Here is a 19,986-nt window from a genome sequence, read left to right on the forward strand (position 1 = left end):
GGGACAATTGTTGACATGCCAGAGGTATTTGCGCGTATCAGACAATCAGTACTTCACCGATGCCATCTTTGTCTTGAAGTCAATGGTGGATATTTTCAACAAAGTCTCTGAGTATACCGATGTTTGTGAGCCCCTATCAGCACCGCATAGTGTCCTTTAGTGAAAGGTGCGAGTGAAGATGCTGGAGATCGCTGCACTTCATACCATCGATCTGCATGTGCGGAGGTTGTGCGCTTCTCAGTGGAATCCCTTCCAGATGTGCTGTGCCTGGAAATGTTACATGCCATTGTGTGCGTTTTCTCGCCATTCTCAGTCTTCATTCCTTCGAGGATTACCCACTTTCTTTGGGGAGCTCTCTTGTAGTATGTACAGCCTGACGTTATGTGGCCATTGTTTAACTTTTGTTTTTCGTACTGCAAAGTAGTGTGTCAACATTAAGGGATTGAAACGTTTTTTATGATTTTCCGGTATTTTTTTCCATTTGGGATGGTGTCCCAGCAGTAGTGGGACATGCGACAACTTGGTTTCTTTTCTTGTTCGTACCGCAATAAGAACCGTGTGCAACAGGAGATTTGCAGTTATTTTCCTATTTCCCGATTGTGGGAGGGTGTCCCAGCAGTAGTGGGACATGTGGACATACGTCGTCATTTTTTACTGCCTACATTCCGATCTCAACATTATGTAGAAAATAGTAGCAAATTTCCTATATTTTCCATCATGGGATTCCCCACTTTCTTTGAGAGTTCCCTTGCGCAATTTACACTGTGCCTCAATTTCTGCACCATTGTATTCGTCAGGCATGACTTTCTTTGTATTATTTTAATCCGACATTGATATCTTTCTTCCGTCTTGAGTTATTGTGCTTTACACATGGTGTGAGGCGATTTTCGCACGCCTGTCACTCGCAAACGGTGCCGATTTCGACATTTTTTCACATGGCATTTTTTCCTTGTTTTTACTTGGCGATTCACCTCCCAAGCGTTGTAAACGGAATTTTGCACCACCCTGTATATTCACTACAGTGTTAAAATTCAGGTCAAAGCTAACAAAACAGATACAATTTAAAGTTGCCACTTCGATAGTTAAAATAATATATATTGAACACACTGAGTGCTGTAATTAAATGAACATCACACCAGTGCCACATGGGATATGAAAATAACTCTGTTTAAACCTTTTAGATGTTCTGTTTATTGCTGTTAAGTGACAATACAAAATATATATAAATTAGTTGTAATAATATTTATATTTATGTAGGACACCTGCACGAAAGAAAAATCTGACTTCTGAAACTTTTTTTGTTATTGGTCCCATGAATATTGTATGTGACAGGCCCTGCACCCACTCTAGGCAGCCATGGCTCCAATGTTGCCATTCTGATAACTTTCCTTTCTTGCTTCGTTACCAAAAATTTAAGTGGTGTGTCTGCTTTCTCAGTGTAATGTTTTATCCTTCATGATGATACAACATTTGGCAACACAAGGGCAAGATTACATGGTAAGCACCTGATTGCATCTCCCATTCCCCTTCACCTGCTTAGAGTTGAAAATTCAGTGACAAAATTCTTGCTAGAGCAGTACTACATATGTTGTGACAGACTTGTATTAGCGAAACATTCAACCTTCCAGTGCCTTAAGTCCATAAATAATCCAGTGGCTTCCTATTCAAAGTATTTGTTATGTTTAGAATTCAGTGTCTTACTGAAGATCCTGGTGACAGGGAGAATTTTTTCACGTACTTCATAAGATCCCCCCCCCTCATTTACTTACAATGTGGAAAATTTGCTCGCTAGCATAATTTTTATGAGTTTTAGATAAGTTCATTGAAGTATACAGCTGGACTTTAATGTTTTATTCAGGAGTTCGCAATAATAATGCAATTGTTCAGGTGTGAGTATGTTAATTTGTAATTGCCCAAGGTTTGTTTTCTTTCAGTAATGCCTTTTTAGGGAGTACAAATATGCTTTCTTTATATGTTTTTTTTATTAGCAAATACCGGCTAAGAAACCCATGAATCTTAACTAACATAAAGGTACACATTTTGAAATGTTACGTTAAAACTTTTAATTTATTATTTAATAAAAGGTTAGATTAAAAGTAATTAATTCTTGCACCAGAGTAGCCTTTCACTAACAGTGAAAAATATTTACAGTGGCATGCCAGATGAAAATTTTCATGTGCCCTAGCAACTGGGTATTTGTCTTATTATTAATAGTTAATGTAAATACTTTGTGCAGTTATATGGTTGGATGTAAAGTCTTTTGTTGTGATTTAATTTATTCTGTGATGCAAATTTACTGAATCTTCAACCAAAATGTGAATCTGATATTGAAATCTATTCTAGACTTCTCTAGGTTAAGTGAAGTGTAGGAACGTATGTTGTATATTAATGTGAGGTAACAGTTACATAATTTCTTGGCTGGGGAAGAATTGGCTTGTAGCATTCTACAACGTATTATGGTTTCGGTAAGCATTTAAGGTTTTGGAAAGTGGCATTGGACACGTTCCAGGTTGCTCTGAACCCATGTGCATTGTTTGGCAGAGTTCCATCTTGACCTTCCCTTTAGCTAAAAATGGTTGCTAGCTGCATGTTTGGGGGTCACATTTAGACCAGAACTAGATCAGTGGTGTTTATGCAGCACTGAGAAATTGTTCTTTTGTTCTGCTAAAATTATTTATTTGCATCGCATTCGTTCCTGTCATTTCAGTGTATTACATGTGGCATAGCAGGCTGCTGTCACTTATTGTGTTTGTTCCATCTATTTTTATTGATCATTCCCATCATCACAATTAATGCAGGAATATTAATGCAAAATAATCAAAATAGAAGTAGAATTTCTCTAGGTAGCAACAAGAGGGAGGCTAGTTGTGGCTATACTACAGTGTGTTTCAAAAGTTGCGCAACCCAAACTTTGAAAATGCATATCCTGAAAACCATAAGAGATATTTACACAGAGTTTGCTGCATTGTAAAGCCTCATCCATTGAGATATTTTTGAAAGCTTAACATTATAAGTTTACTCCATGTAGCAAATTAAATAAATTAATATCTGGCGGAAAGCATCATTCAAAATTTTCCAGAAATACACTTTCGAGTGAGAAAACCATGTAAGAAATTATCAGAGAGTTATACTTAGACATCTGATGACTGATGCCATGTCAATCTGTCATTTGCGACCAATAATGATCATGTGCAGCATTTGATGGATTTATGACTGATGATTTTATGGTTTGAGTGAAAAAATGCCATTTTTGGGACATATCTCCGTAGCTGGTGAAACTAGCAGGTCTAAATTTTGTCACCAGATGCACACAACATGTGCCTAAGTATTGGCCATACATTTACGAGAAAAATCACAATCATAATTTTGTGCCGAAATTTGACTTTTAAGTGTAAATTTCTACGCACCTGGCAACCTTGCTATTCTAACACAGCTGACGGGAGCTTGTTAGGAAATGGTAAGGATGGTAAGGATGTCAAAAATGCTGCTACTACAGGTCTACTTTTTTATTATTATTACAATTTGGACTTTAAGTGTTCCGATTAAATTGCTAAACTTATCATTGGGTTAATAAATTTGTTATCATTTATCCAAATAAAGACAATTACAATATTTTATAAACATTGTTAATTTGCTGAAAATATCTGAGAATTGATTTTGTCAAGTCAGAAAAGAGAAACAGTCTAAAAACAATATCAAACGTATCACGTTTACAGGAAATGCTCAAAGTGGGTGCTCTCCTCATAAATATATGCTCGCACTCTTTTAAGCATATTGGTTGAAACTCGGTGGTGTTTCCTCCATCATGTTCAAAATTGCAGTTTCAATGTTGGGGTCTTTAATTCTTGCAGGGTGGTTGGATATGTCCTGTAAACTACTACTTTGAGGTAACCCAAAAGATAGAAATCTGGATAGCATAAATCTGGTGATTTTGGGGGCCACAAATTTTTGGAAATACTCCTTTCATGAAAAAAACTCTTGCAAAAATGACATAGTTTCGTTGGAGGTATGGCAGGTAGTGCCATCTTGCTGAAACCAACAATTGTGTTCATCCTCTTCGAGCAGGGAAATAAATTGAGTGATGATACCTCGGTATACAAAACCATCCACTGTTCTGCCAAAGAAAATGGGACCCACAATATGTCATTGGGATATGGCACACCATACTCCCAAGTTTTTGTGGATGGAGCGGTACCTCGTGGAACGCATGAAGATTTTCAGCGGACTATATTCTGCTGTTTTGGCTGTTGACATAACCATTCAAATGGAACCAAGCTTCATCAGTGAAAAACACAGAATCAAGAATTCTGATGCCATTTTCTTCGATGAGAGCTCGAAATCACCTGCAGTACTTCAAGCATTTATCCTTATCAAGGTGTTGCAGTTCTTGAACAGTGTGTACAGTTGGGAGCTGAGAAGACTGCAAGGCTGAGGAATGCGAAACTGACCTGCCTGTTGTCGCCGTGTGCAGCCAGTTCGTCTTCCCTTCAGGGTGGCAGCGACATAAATAAAAAAGGCATGGTACGAAAACGCATTGCAAATGAATGGAACATAGTACATAGTAACAAGTGAAAGCAATACTAATAATGGATTAAAACTACACAAATCAAAGCAATCTGCTTCCAACATGACTAAGAAAGTAAGGGTGTGTGCGTGCTTTTTGTGTATTTCCTAGCGACTTGTTAATGCTTCTTTCCTGGACATGGATCAATTAATTTTAACTTATGCAGGGTAGTACATTTTCTCCCTCGTTTGTATTTACATTTTGGTATGTAGCATCGCTTTTCTGCAACTTTCGGATTATGGAACATGAAGTTGTAATGTCTCGGCCCCATTGATTTATCCACCAACTACGCCCTAACACCCATGGGCGTCCGCAAGGGGGGTAGCAAGAGGGGACCACGCCCCCCCTGGAAAATGAATGTGTACATAAAAATTATATAATTCACACATAATTACATTTCAATCACAGTAATTTATGTTAATTATTATAAATTCGTTGAAGAAACATGATAATTTCAGATTGAAACAGTGTTTTTTGAGGGGGCATCACTATTTTAGATGAAAATATGTGTCCTTTTCCCCTCCCTGGAAAAAATACCTTGCTTGCCCCTCCCTGGAAAGAATCCTGCGGATGTCCATGCTAACACCCCACATAATTTTTATAAAAGGACAAATTTATGGTCATTTTGGCTCTAAGTATACCTTTTCACACACATAAACACAAACTTACACCCCTCAATCTTTTCGTTGCATTTTAATTCTATTGATAGTTAACCTTCAGCGACCCAGTTTACTAGATATAGTCTGCTCTATACATATACATTTACTTATACACACACGCCAGAACATTCATTCAATTTTTAAAACAAATTCTTTTGGAAAACACGGAAGAAGTGTGAATTCCTATGCCGTTGCTGGTCTTTGAGATGTCCCGTGGCTGACATCATCCGTGGAGGTTCAAGAATGGTTCCGAACTTTTCCGAATGCCAGACTGCACCTCACACTGTAAGTCCCGATTCCATTATCAGATTCTCACCCTTCTCACCCTTTACTACAGGGACTTCTGCATGTCTGGCAACACTGAAAAATTGAACACCAAGTCGAAGCTTCCCTCTCCACACTACCTCCCCGTTCACCCCCGAACCTCACCCCGCACTGGCAGTCTTCTCAGCTCCCAACTGTACACGATATGGTTTTAGGGTAGTTTTCTTCACAGCCCTATGAGCACTGGAAAGTGACATGTCTGCTTGGGACGCAAGTTTCCTCAGGCTTTTGGTTGGAGAAGGTTCCAGGCATGTATGCATATCGCTCACTGCAGCAGGGGTTAAAACCATGAGCGACCACTTCTTGTTTTGTCACATACACTTCCGTTTTCTTGAAATCCACACACTAGTCATCAAACAGTTGGTTTGTGAGGTACAGCAGAAGCAGGGTTTTATCTTGGAAAACCTCTTGCACATGAGTGTAAGAATGAGTAGTAAAATACTCTTCAACAATGCAGACATGCTGCTCCAATGAATATGCCATGTGGAGTGAAGCATGAGCGAAAAAAAAATCAGGGTAGCCAGGGGCAGCCTAGGATTCTTGCAATAGTCCAATTTCGGTACAATATCATAATTTATGATTTTCGCGTAAATGTATGGCCAAAACTTGTCACATGTTGCGTGCGCCTGGTGACAAAATTTAGACCTGCTAGTAGCTACTGAGATATGTCCCAAAAATGGCATTTTTTCACACAAGCCATAAAATCGTCAGTCATACATCCATCAAATGCTGCACATGATCATTATTGGTTGCAAATGACAGATTGACGTGGCATCAGTCATCAGATGTCAAATTATGACTCTCCGATAATTTCTTACATGGTTTTCTCACTCGAAAGTGTATTTCTGGAAAATTTTCAACACTGCCTTCGGCCAGTTATTAATTTATTTAATTTGCTGTATGGAGTAAACTTATAATGTTAAGCATTGAAAAATATCTCAATGGATGAGGCTTTATAATGCACAAACTCGGTGTAAATATCTTATGGTTTTCATGATATAAATTTTCAAAGTTTGGGTTGCACAACTTTTGAAGCACTCTGTATATGGGTTGTTCAAAAAGTAATGCCCCACATTTTTTTTATTATTGAGAACTGTTTATTGAAGATAAATGCAATTGACACTCTGCAAAGGTACATGTTTCAGCTACATATGCTATTTTTCTACAAATTCTTCAGTCAGTTCCAAGGTCTTGTGCCGTCCCTGTACCAAATCCTATATTGTTTCTTTAACCATTTGTTTACAGTCCCAATAATGTTTTGTTCATCCTCAAACCTTGTTCCTTCATTGGGCCAACGAGATAGAAATCTCATGGAGCAAGATGTGGAATGAAGGGTGAATGAAGGAGCACAGTCCACCCAAGTTTAGCGATTGCCTCCATTGTCCTCCTCATTGTGTACAAGTAGGCATGTCATGGAGGAGCATGATGGAGTTTGTGGAGGGTGCTGATGTAACCGTCACATCTCAGGGCAGTACATCCACGTGAACAATTCCATTGATATCCAAAAAAGATGGTTGTCATGATCCTTCCTGTGGAGGGAGTGGTTTTCACGTTGATTGTGGATCGTGCCATTCCAGGGTGGCTACCCACCGGGAATTGTGCATGTTTTTTTCTCCGTAGATGTGAAAAATTGCAACTTTTATTTGTCCAATTCCATTGAATTTATACATATTTATAAGTGCCCCGAGGCAAGTATTTTACGGTTTAGCTTTTATTTTTGTTGAGGAAGGAGAAAAAATCTGCATGGAAAATAAAACAGAATTTTCTCCATCCGTTTACTTTGTTAGTGTCCTTTTCAGAACAATCTGACAGATGTTAGACTATTGCAAGATAAGATATCTCGAAGTTGATAAGGAAAATTGAGTGTGAAGTTCTTAAACAATTAACAATTTTTCATAGATTAGTATGTACCGTAATTTGTGACTTGTGTTTGTAGATATATTTCGAGTCTGAGTATGTAAATGTAAACTGCACCTTAAACTAAATATTTTAAATATATATACCATTTAATAAAATTGAATTAGCATTGTTGTATTTGTTGGAATCTTGCAGACCCATGTGTGTATTGGTGATGAGAGGTAATGTGTAAGATTGAAATAGAGAAAACATGTACTTATACACCTGAAGTTTTTGAAAGTTTGCCTTGAAAATTGGGAATTATACTTGAATTTTATCATGGTCTTAGAGTGGCCACACTTCATTTCATATTTTGTCTCATGCTCAAGGTTTGAAGACAATGAAAGCATTGTTGGTGCTGTCAACAATGGCTATGGGAGCATGATACGACCTGGTACTTGGATGGCATACATGCCCTCATTCTGTGATGGCACAAGGCCATTGAATTGAATAGAGAATTTGTACAAAAGTTACGTATATAGACCCAGCTGAACCATGTACTTTTACTGAGTGTTAATTTTATTTATGTTGAACAAACAGTTCTCGATACAAAAGAAATGTGTGGCATTACTTTTTGAACAACCCTTGTAGAGTAATCATAATGCTATTATTGCCTGACAGTTACTACTGGCTAATTAATATGTGCATACTTGTATATTGCTCTTGGATATCTGAGTTTCCTTTTTGAAAACTTAATGCATTCACCTATAAGGTCTCCGTTCATGATATGTGTCTCACATAGACTGACTTTTAGAATGGATTATCAGGATATGACAATCAAATCATTCATGATATGGAAAGAGAAATGTATAGTTTCAGAGGATGTAAATTTATTCATTTTAGTAGACAGAAAAGAAAATGATATATGCTTACATATAAGAGTGATTCTCTTATTAGTAGATCATTTTATGAAATTTCCTGAGACCCAGTGTTTTTATTTCAAAGTTCTCAACTTGACCCAACCTATAAATGTCCTCTTCCTTGCTTTTTCCATTTCCCCCATCCTACTTTTTTTTATCTAGAATGAACAGCCTGTCATGAAATTTGATATTCAAGAGATTATATTTTTACAATCCACAAAAGATATCTGAATTCTTTTGCTGCTCTCTGCTACTGCCTTGACAGTTTCTAAATACCAAAGTACTGTAGCGTACTATATGATGCAAAAAGTTCATATAATTACTAGGGATGACATAATATGAAATTGCAAATCTTCCATGAAGAAATTGAATTGTTTGTTTACCTCCATTGATATATCGAACCAGGTGAATGACATTGGTTTTGCCTTTCAAAAGGAGGTGCCTATTTAGCCTAGACACGTACTTTACAAAACCAAGACATGTAAATTACATGTTTACATTCATGAGAATAACAAAATTGACAAAATTTCCTGACTTTTGAAAATTGTGCCTAATTTTTTTTTTTTTTTCAAAATTGGGGGACTGGCATTACTAGGCCTCAAAAGAGTTGTCTTTCGATGTGCTTCCTTGCAAATTTGACCCATCCAGCATCCATAGGGTCTACGTTAAAAGCTATTTTCCAGATATATTTTCGGTAAGCTGGCAACACTGTCAATCTGTAATTAATCTGTAAAATGAGCTCATTTTGTAGTGACACTACGTAGTTAGTAGAGAAATAAGAAATGCTGTTCACAATGTGGCTAATTGATGAATGCAATAGACATTCAATATCAGCTTTGAGCATTGTATATAATTGTCGCATTGTGTATGTTATTGTAGTATCCACTTGTCTTATTTTGGCAGAATCATCCATCTTCCATGTAGCTTTATGAACGAAAATGTTTCTTTAATCTCTTAATTGTGGATTACAGAAATTGATAGACAAAATTTTGTTCTGTGAAGCAGTGTGGAATAAAATTTGCATGTATATAAGTAAATGAAGCAAAAATTATTCTGAGTGCTTAGGTTAGCAATGTCATACTTGAACCGTCCTTATATTTTCAGGTATGGCTCAGTGCTAAGCTGCTAGCCATTAGTGCGGAGCTGGCTGGGTTAAAGGTTTGTCTATTGACCTGGTTTGGTTTGGAAGTTTTCTTTATTTATTTGAACCATTGCCGAGTAGACAGTTCCTGGATTTCTAACACCAATCCTTAGAGTTTTAACAATAATGCTATTGGCTTTTTAAGTGCTTGTCCCAGACACGAATGTGTCATGCCAGTATAGTTATTTTTGCTCAACTGCTGCTTGATATGCGTGTGACCTAGGCACTACCCTCATATTACCTTGCGCGTGGTACTGTATTCTGCAGTCTTACATTTTACCCACATAATAGGCTCAACCTTCCCTGCTACAGGGAATCTACAATGCTTTTCTGCATTTTTTTGATACTACTATATATATATTTCTGATGATAGTTTCAACATTTCACTGGGTAATGCCAATTCTTTACTAGTGAGAAAATAAACAAAATAACTCATAATTATGTCCACATATTTTCGGTGATTAATTCTGCATAAAGACATTACATTTTGTGGTCAAAGTGCGTGTTATGGTAAAATGGGCTTCTGCGTAGCCAAATGGTTAGATCTGTCACCTTTGGTGTGAGTAGTACCAGGTTCGATTCCCTGTGGAAGCTGCCAAAATTTTGACATTGGCCCAACATTGTGAGCACAATTGGGGAGCTCGATGGGACTTGAACCGCTGACCATGTGTCACCCAATGGAAAAGCCGTTCTGACACGCTCTCGCTCTGAGAGAGCTGTTGCTCCATGAAGTTACGATGAAATAGCTGTCCACGCCATATCAACAAATAAAAATTTGTCAAAATATTTATTAAAGTTTTAACCTATACATATTACATTGCAAGTTTGACTATCGGCAGTTTTTGTTAAAAGAAAATGTTTTCTCTGTGGGGAAATGTATTTTCTTTCAAGTATTTTGCTGCAAACTTAATTAGATATTCCAGTATTTTTTTTTCATGCGATTTCTGAATTGTCGAGTGTGTCAGTAGTTACCTGTAAATCTTGTTCTTTTAGTTCACTTTATACACAGATGGGCTAATCGGGACTAGGCCTAGTTTAAAGTGTGATCTGAACCATAATATGCTTCAATCAGTAATCGAACTCTGTACTTCTTTAAATTTCGTTTTTGAGATTTTATTTTGTACTTATACCCATGTAACGTACATTTCTCCTCTTGATAAAATCCTCACTGAACATTACAATACCATATATTTTTTGTTGTTGTTATTTTGTATTTTGACTGATAAGCAAATAAATAAACATGACCATGTGGAATCTGGAAATGTTACTGCTGTTTTTATCTCTACTGGTTTTAGATTTGTTTTAAGTCTACTTTTTGCACATATTGGCTAATCAGGACTGGACCTACAGTTTAAAGTGGGATCTGAACCATTATGTGCCTCCACTGGGTATTGAATCTAGGAGCCCTTGATTACAAGGTGACAATGTTGCCACTATGTTATTTGGATTCCCATTATTTATAACCACTGTACTAATTTCCAAGTTTTCATAACATAAAGTGCAGTGTATCAAAATAAGGCAGGAAGAGAAGCAAGAAATGATTGCTATTCACAGTTTTAGTTGAAATATCTGCTGGATTTTTGTCAGTGTGTATAGTGTGAAAGTAGGAAAGATGTGAAGAATTGATAGATGCAACTTTATTCAGAAAATTTCCACAAATTTTGTACAGACTTTCTTAGATTAATAAATGAAAGAAAATAGGAAACTTCATTCTAATTGCCTACATATTAGTATACTGAGTTAGAATCCATTAACTCATAAATTTTTGTGCAATGTTATAACTTTGAGCTCCAGGCAAGTGAGAACATTTTATTTAAGAATATGTTCAATATACAGCAGTACAAATAATTATAGTTCATTATCAATTAATTCTAGACTTATTTGTTTCATCAACAAAAATGATAACTGTATTAAATATAGTGTGAAGAGCTTCCTGCTTTAATCTTTACCGTCCAGATGGTTGAATTTGAAACCACACCATGTATTTCCGTTGAGGACAGATAGTCGATATTTCGACCATCAGTACATGGCAGCAATTAACATACCATTTCTTGAAAACTTACACATTATACTTAAGTTCTGTCTTTTTTTATCTTTAGTATACATATGAAGATATGACATCGCAAATTGCAAAACAATGTATCCATTGTTACTATTATTAAGAAGCCAAGATGGAAAATGTCTGTATTTTCCCTTCGTTACTCCTGTATTATTATGGGATAGATTTATAAAAATGGCTATAAATTCTAAACTACTGCATCTTTTTGAAAAATGTAATTCTACAAGCAAGAACGAATATTAAACAACGTCCAACAAGAATTCAGTGGGGACGCGAGGCAAAGGCCTGATTTTCGAAATTTCCCCGGACCATGAATGCAAATTTTTAAAATTATATTGAGAGCACAATGTATAAATTTTACCTCTGCTAAAAGCTTTGTCTTTAAGAAAGAAAAAGTAAAACCTATTCCATCTGTACACCAGTTAGTTTTCAAACTACGATTTTTTTTGGTACTTCACGGCAAGTTTTCAAAGCGCATGCTAGAAAAGGCACCGGTTTCAATGGCGTAGGAGGCTTTGTCCACTAAAGGTTAATAATTGTGATTGATATGTTACGGTTGCCATCTGGGGAAGGTGTCCTGAGAAATTCAATGTTGATAAGTTACACTGAAAAATTATTTACGCACAACCATCACTTTTGAAGAAAACTGCAACAAATAACTCGAACATATATGACAGAAAGATTAACGTTACCAGCTGTTGGGTGTTAGCAGTGTGTAACCTTTATCCTGGGTTAGAGTCCCAGGCAAGGTATGCTTGTTTTCCTTTTTATTTTATTTATTTTTTCCTTGTTTCTTTATTGTTGCTATTGATCTAGAAGTTTAAAAATGTAACATATGAAGAGCACCATTGTGGCAGAAATTTCAAAGTAGAAATGAAGTTTTTCCGTAGTAGATATACTAGGAAAGGGGGGGGGGGGGGCATATACATCCACATCAAGCAGTAGGTTCCCTGGCAAACGAACTTAGATAAATAAGTGCTCTCTTAGCAAAGCGTTTTTGCATGGTATTTAGGCATACAATATGACAGATAGCCAGAATAGATTCCCCATCTATGTTATGTGACTGCCACCTCTAACTCACCCAAACATTCTGATAATTATGTTCAACATGTAATTTCACCTGGAACTCAATAGCTCTTCTTGGTTGGTGATGTACACCAACATGTTTCATGTAAAGGGTTTGTGGTAAGTTAAAAACCTACACTGCATGCTGCCTTATGTAGCAGCTATTGCCTTCTGCATCACATGATTCACATGTAGCCCAGTGGTTAAAGTCCACTTTAGACGAAAGCATTTTCCATAAGATTTGTGCCAAGACCAAAATGCTACCGTGTAAAGTGAAAAATCTTATGGCTATTCAGATGCCATTGCATATTTCATGGCATTTCTCAAGGATAGAACCCATCCTATTTCCATAGCATAACCAATCAGAAAAGACCTCTAGGTCGCGAGTTAAGATGTAATGGCAGCTGCATGAGATGTAAACAATGGATCACTTCACATTTTTAAAAGCCGATAACTATTCAACCGAGAGGAATAACGTTTCATGTAAAACGTTATTCGGTATAAAGCAATGGCCCTGCTTAAATACATACTTTACAACGTTTACTGTACACGTATGGAAGAATATTTTAGTTGTTTCAATTGTAAACATTGTGCACTCAGCATATATGGTGTAACTCGACGTGCCTTTCATGCTGTATATGTTATACATTGTAATCGCAAGGGCTAACCGAAAAGTTACATGAAATACTTCCATGTAAAGTACTATGGGAAGCATTTAAATAGCATTTATGCTAGCAAAAATGTTGAAGGAAGTGCTTTCATCTAAAGGATTTTTGGTTATACTCAGCACTAGTTTTTTAAACTATATACTAGGAGTGGTGATACAGATATAGCAGTTATTGTTATTGACAACCATACATATACACTATGTATGATGTTATTCTAGTGCATTATAGTTTTGTACTGTTTCCACTGCACCAATAAGAAAATTCGGTCCTCAATTTTTTTTTTTGATCGAAAAATAGAACCATATAGAACCAGAATCCGACACCACGTGTTAATATAAACTCAATAATTATCAGTATATAATTCAGTTTATTTCCCTAGACCCTTAGTCAAAGGGTACAGAAAATGTCAAATAGGTTACATAATACATGTATTTAACGGTTAAAAAATGCTTACACCGGCTATTTTTACAAAAAGAAAGATTTTTAGGTATCCTAGACAGTGCATGAGTCTCGTGCATATATAATTTCCATATGTTAAATAGCCACAGCATGTTTATAGCAAAGTGGTATAATTACCATCCATTTTATTCTCTTGAATGTTTGCATATTGTAAGTTAGAATCCTCTTTGATTTAGTTTGAGTAGCATGCTGTGGATCTCAGGTAGGGCATGATGATGCATGTTTGCTATTTTCAATCATTATCATCATCATCATTCATTCATTCTTTCATAATAACAATCAACCCATCAATAGAGAATATAAAGGTAAAAGGTAAAGTTCCCCATGCATATAGCACCGTGTCATGAAGTCACATTTAGGGTATGTGGGGGTTTAGCCCCACACATTCTTGATCCCAGCCATTTTGGAGGTGTCGTGATCAGCACCAAGCTCCAGCCATCTTTACTCCCCAGGGTTGCCCCCAGGTACCCATTGATTTGAGGTTGGGTGAGCCGCAGAGCCGTTTTATGCTGGGACAAAGCTGGAAAAATTTGGACCTTAGATCACCCAACCCGGGAAATGAACCAGGGTCTCCCACGTGGCAGTCATATATCCTACTACTAGACCATTGCGGCTCACTCTCAATAGAAAATATACAATTTACAGAAGAACGTAATAAAGAAACAAATGGTGTATGCAACATAAGCTGCATGAAGTTACAAACATTGATTGCCAGTTGTCACAATGAATCAGATAAGTTAAATTGTAATGAAATTAATATTAATTTTACAAAAATTCCTGCGATGTTTTGAATGCATGAGTGAAAGTACTGTAATTGAGATCGGTTTAATATTAGCGTACTATATTACAATTTGGCACACACAGGAGATGAACTATGTAGACATTTCAGCAAAAAAGTGCAGCCTCAATCAGGACTCAAACCAGAGTTTTTCCGCTGCCCCCCGTGGCAGAGTGGTTAGCACATCGTGCTACGATGCCAGAGAGTCCCGGGTTCGAATTCTGGCCTGGGCATGGATGTTTGTGAGTGTCCATCCATCAACTTCAAATCGTCACTCGTCCCCATCTTCGCAGATTAGCCAGAAGTGTCACAAGAAGCGTAGTAAAATAAAGCAAATCATTCATTCAAACCAGAGTTCGAGGCATACTGTGCCATTGCTGTACCAACCGAACTACCCAGCCAACTTAAGAATGCTTCATACACCGGGAGATACCAGACACTGTTGACATCACACGTGTTTCAAAGGGAACAGATCCTGTTGTGGTAGCGCTACCACAGACAATTCCACAGATGAAACCAGGGCTGGCTAGGTAGCTCAGTTGGTAAAGCAATGGCACGGTATGCCAGAGACGACTTGGGTTCATATCCTCCTATGGATATACTAGTATTATATTTTTATCAGTAATAATACAAAACGTATTGATTTCCTACTACGATCAGGACTAGTGGTTTTTGGTTTAGGGAAAAGCTGCACGTTTAGAAATCTATATTGCAAAAAGATTGGCAATGAATACCTTTATATTCACATAATTGAAATGGCAGAATATAGTATTGCTTAGGAAGTTTACTGTTATTTTACTAATTTTATCATTATAGGCCAATGTGGACGTAGTACTTATTGTCTCAATCTATTGTAATACAACTGTGGCTATGCATGAAATATGTATAACTAAGCATCAAGTAATAACACCTGCATTTCAAGAAAGACGTGTTTTCTGCCACAAGACTTCTCAAAACCCTGTTGACATAAGAACAACAGAATTGGTTAGTTGAAAGCTACCAGGAGTAGAAGTTTTTTGATGAATTACATTGTGTTGAATCATTAAATAAATGCATGTATTAATTATGATGGGGCTAATGAGGACTAAATGTTCAGTAAATATTTGAGACAGCTTTCTATGTTGTCAAGTCCACAAGATACACAAAGGCTAATCAAGACTAGATCTACAGTTGAAAGTGGGATCCGAATCACTATGCTCTTATCATTTTCTCACAGTACACTCAAAACAACATTAGTAGCAGGCTTCTCATCCCCAAGTGCCAGGATATTTTGTTTTTTCATTAATAAAGAAAATTGTGTTTAGTATTTTTTTTTTTTCATTTTGTGTGTTGTCATTTATATTGTCTTCAGGTATTAGCGACATTTTAAAGAAAATTTTTACTTATTTTTTTATTAAATATTGATTTGAAAAATGTAATATATTGCCTTACATCAGTTTGGATCTTGACTTGTAGCTGTGAAAGGTGCCAAATTATATACACTTTTTTTTTGCCGCTTGAGTGTAAATATTTTTTTGAGATTTTATTGAAACCATTATTGATTTTGTTATTTTATTTTTTTTAAATTTCAATTGACTTTTCATGTGAACATTTTTCCAATGAATTTTTTTCAAATACAAATATCTCTTTGATCATGGCAGGATTCATGCAAGAAAAGACATTTTCTTGAAAATTAATTTAAATTGTTTTTAATTTTTTTTAAAAAAAACCATTGTCTGTACTGACCTAGTTTACAATTGCATTACAGTGCTGATATAATCCCAAACAAACTTTTCAACATCAAAATTCGTGTAGGTGATATATATTCATTTACTTTTTTGTACAATCCAGTCCATGGCAGAGTGGTTTGTGTAGTAAACCTCGAAAATGAAAGAACAGCTTTGGTTTGAATTGCAGGTTACACATGAACATGCTTGTTCATCAGTTCACCATTCATCAGTGTAACAGAACAGAAGGAACATAACAGGAATGCACCCCTGTAGCTATATATGCAATATCATTACAGTGGAACCCCGATTTTATGTTATCGGATTTTACGTTGTCCCACTTTATTCATTCAATCTTTATTGTTCTAACATAGCAAAATGTTATAAAATTTTCCTCAATTTTTACATTTTCCTGCATTTTATGTTTTTCCAGATTGGTCCCCTGAAAAATGTAAAATCGAGGTTTCGCTGTAGTTCTGAATTGAAAACTTTGGAAGAAAGAGAACAAATCATGTTTGGGAAATGAAAGACATGGTATTACAATCAATAAACGTAAGCAAATTACTAGCGTCGTATTTCCACAAGGCTTACTTGTAATGGCTGTATTAATTTTGGTGACCCCTGCCACCATCCAGTTGGGAACTTGTGAAACATCATCTTTCCATGTGGCCACTGAAATTAATAGAAGTAAGTCTCATGTAAATAAGGTAGTAATTGCTTACATGTGTCCCCGCACTGTGGCCTTGCGGTCTAAGGCATCATGCTTTGGGCTCCGGCTACTGGAAGTACTCTGGTTCGAGTCTCCTGGAGATTTCAGCCTGTGTATGGAACCGGTGGCAACCCACCATCATGAGGAAATTAGGGAGCTACGAATAAGTAGCATAACCCGGTCATTAAAACCTACAATAAAAACTAGTGGTTCGTCCTGCTGACCACACATAACTTATAACTTGTTGGATGATCTCCAACCTCAGGTGATCAGGTGGGAGAGAGATTACTCGGGCCCTTGATGGGCTGTTGCACCATGGGTTATTATATTATTTTAATAGCTTACATGTATTTATTAGAGAACAATATAATTTGAAAATATACATGAAAGGAATTTTATATCCATTTGGTTATGTAATCTTAGAATTCAAATGCACCAACGGTGTGTGTACATAGTAACAAATGGATAAATAACAGTGTTAGAAATTCAATTATCAAATTCAGTTTACTGATTTCATCACCAAATATTTAGATAGCTACTCGTGCACTGGAACTTATAGTATGCTTGTATATATATTTTTTCTGCATGTGGTTTTCCAGTTTTGCATAAGTACAAGTGATTAGAGAAATTGATTGAGCTCACAAAATATGGTACCACTTGGCAGTTATACCATTTAATTTGATTTCGTTTGTTTTTTGCAGAAGCTCCTTCAGAATAATGCTAATTCCAAGAGCCAACTAAGCCCCGCGACAGGTTACGTTTGCAGCAGGTTTTATGCATTAATCCATGCGAGAATGGTGCTCGGAATGTTCCGTACCTGCCTTGCCTCACATACAGTGATAAAATCGGCAGTGTTGCAGCGGAATGCGTTTGGTTCTATATATGCAAAAAGTTGCTGCAAACTTAACCTGTCAAGGAACTTAGAGTAACGTTAACTAACTGTTTAATTTTTGTTTCAGTTTTAAATGTTGTGAATGAGTGCCAGATATATTTGAATGTTTACAACCCTTTCCTTTCCCAGTGCATTCATTCTATAAAATATTTTGTGGATTTAGTCTTAAAATGTTCACTTATTTTTGAAGTGCAGATAAAGATGCAAGGTGATGTGAAGTACTATCTTATGCCTTGTGTCAGAAAATACAGCTTGTTCACTATTTAATGTTATGAACAACATATTTCGACAAGGTGGCAGAATTGAACATCATCATTTTGAACAGCAATCTTCATCACTAATGATATCATCTAGGAGAGATTCAGTCTCAGGGACTGTAAATTATTTCGTCTGATACATGGTTTTCCTAGAACTTACAAAGAATTGAAATAAAATTATTTAAAGAAACACTAACATTTTGTACATGGCGTATGGATATACAAACAAATGCACACAACATACATTTAAATATGTATAGACCTGCCTAGTATATGATACTTGCAATCAAAATTCATATATTCGGAAAAATATGCATCTGTCTCACACCTCCCCTCTTGTTACCAGTATCATATTTAAGAGAGACCTGTTTTCATTTCATCTTTGTGGAATTTATGAGAAATTTGTAAATATAGTCATACATATTATGAATAGTGATGCTTTGATGAATTTTTACCTCTGTTGTTACGAAAAATCAACCAAAGTTAATATATTTGAGGGCAATAAAGTATATACATGTTAAATTAATAAATGTAATAGTTTAATAATGATTATCTCTATTTTAATTGACAAAAAGTTCAAAGCATGGAGTTTCTCATGTACGTTACATTTCTTGAAAATATTCACAAGCATAATAAAATAAATCACACTCTGCTGTCCTTTAAATAGGACTGGTAAAAATAGGTTAATAACTTTTCACAATTTAACATTCTTTGTGTTAGTGTGATTTTTTGTCTACACCTTGAAGTGTCCCAGATATAGCTTAAAATGATGACAAGAAAAAGGAGCAACTCATTTTGCGTTCTGCAGTTTTGTGAACAGTCAAGAAATTATTGGAGCACACCCTAGATGAGTAATTGGAGTGTTTGTTTACCTTTTGCAGCAAATGAAGATGTAGACGTAGTTTAATGTTACTTTATCAGTTTCCGACATGCATCGTAAAGTAATTTGATCTTTCCCTGTAGATCAGAGACGTGCTTAAAGGTGGAGTCTTGGAGGATGTGAGCGACGAACTCGACCTGGGAGCGTTGGCGCAGAATGCAGCCGAGCAGGCGGAGGAGTTCGTGCGGAAAGTGTGGGAAGCCTCGTGGAAGGTGTGCCACTTCCGTAACCTCCCTAAGTGGCTGCAGGACAATGACTACCTTCACGCAGGTCACCGCCCACCTCTCAACTCATTTGTTGCATGTTTTAAAAGCATCTTTCGAATTCACACGGAGACTGGCAACATCTGGACTCATCTTCTAGGTTAGTCAACTTTTTCTACACATATTTTATTCTTGTGTACTAAGCGGTTGGGATTCTGAGGTGCTGAATGACTGATTTTCTATACTATTTAAACCAGCAAAATTTTGGGTATTTTGCTATTTAAATTGTGCCAATATTCTTATTAATTTTCACTGATATTTATACTGCAACATTGTAACACTTTAAAGTCGTTTAAGTGGTTAGCACAACTTTGCTTTGACTCCAGGGTCTCAGGTTCTTTGTGATTGTTACTTCATCAGTTTCACATTGATCAATCTCATCCTCATTGTCGTGATGAACTAAAAGTGGCAGAGAAGGGATGCTAAATAACAAAAAAATAAAAAAAATCATAAAGGTGTTTAAAATGTTACTATAAATTAGGGATGGGACAATATGAAATTTCGGCCGATATTGATAAAGTACCGATATAAAATTTTCCGATACCAATAACCGATATTCTACCAATCCAATATAAAATTGCAAATGTTCCTTGAAGACCTGAATTGTTCATTGACGTACGTAATACATTTGTGTTTTGAGGAGACTGCAGTGCAAAAGAAGTTGCATATTTAGACATTTACTTTTTTAAAAAGTATGACATGGGGATTATTCATAAAAATTATAACAAAATTGTATAATTTTGCACTAAATTATAAGTTATTTATAGATATATCAGATCGGTAAAATAATCTGTAATTATACTGAT

General features: G+C 36.2%; 1 protein-coding gene across 5 annotated transcripts in view; it reads left to right on the top strand.

Moving 5' to 3' along the window:
* The window catches only part of AdipoR (adiponectin receptor), a 129,560-nt gene that overhangs the window by 93,509 nt on the left and 16,065 nt on the right, over positions 1-19,986 (top strand). For 4 of the 5 annotated variants that reach the window (XM_083133181.1, XM_083133180.1, XM_083133179.1 and 1 more), the window contains exons 3-4: positions 9,408-9,461; positions 19,001-19,280. In XM_083133181.1, coding sequence (XP_082989307.1) covers positions 9,408-9,461; positions 19,001-19,280 — 334 coding nt within the window. The remainder of the gene's footprint in view (positions 1-9,407; positions 9,462-19,000; positions 19,281-19,986) is intronic. The other variant, XM_083133184.1, reaches the window with a different exon arrangement.

The sequence above is a fragment of the Lepisma saccharinum genome, chromosome 12 (assembly GCF_977018435.1).
Source record: "Lepisma saccharinum chromosome 12, izLepSacc3.1, whole genome shotgun sequence".
In the NCBI taxonomy this organism is placed as follows: domain Eukaryota; kingdom Metazoa; phylum Arthropoda; class Insecta; order Zygentoma; family Lepismatidae; genus Lepisma; species Lepisma saccharinum.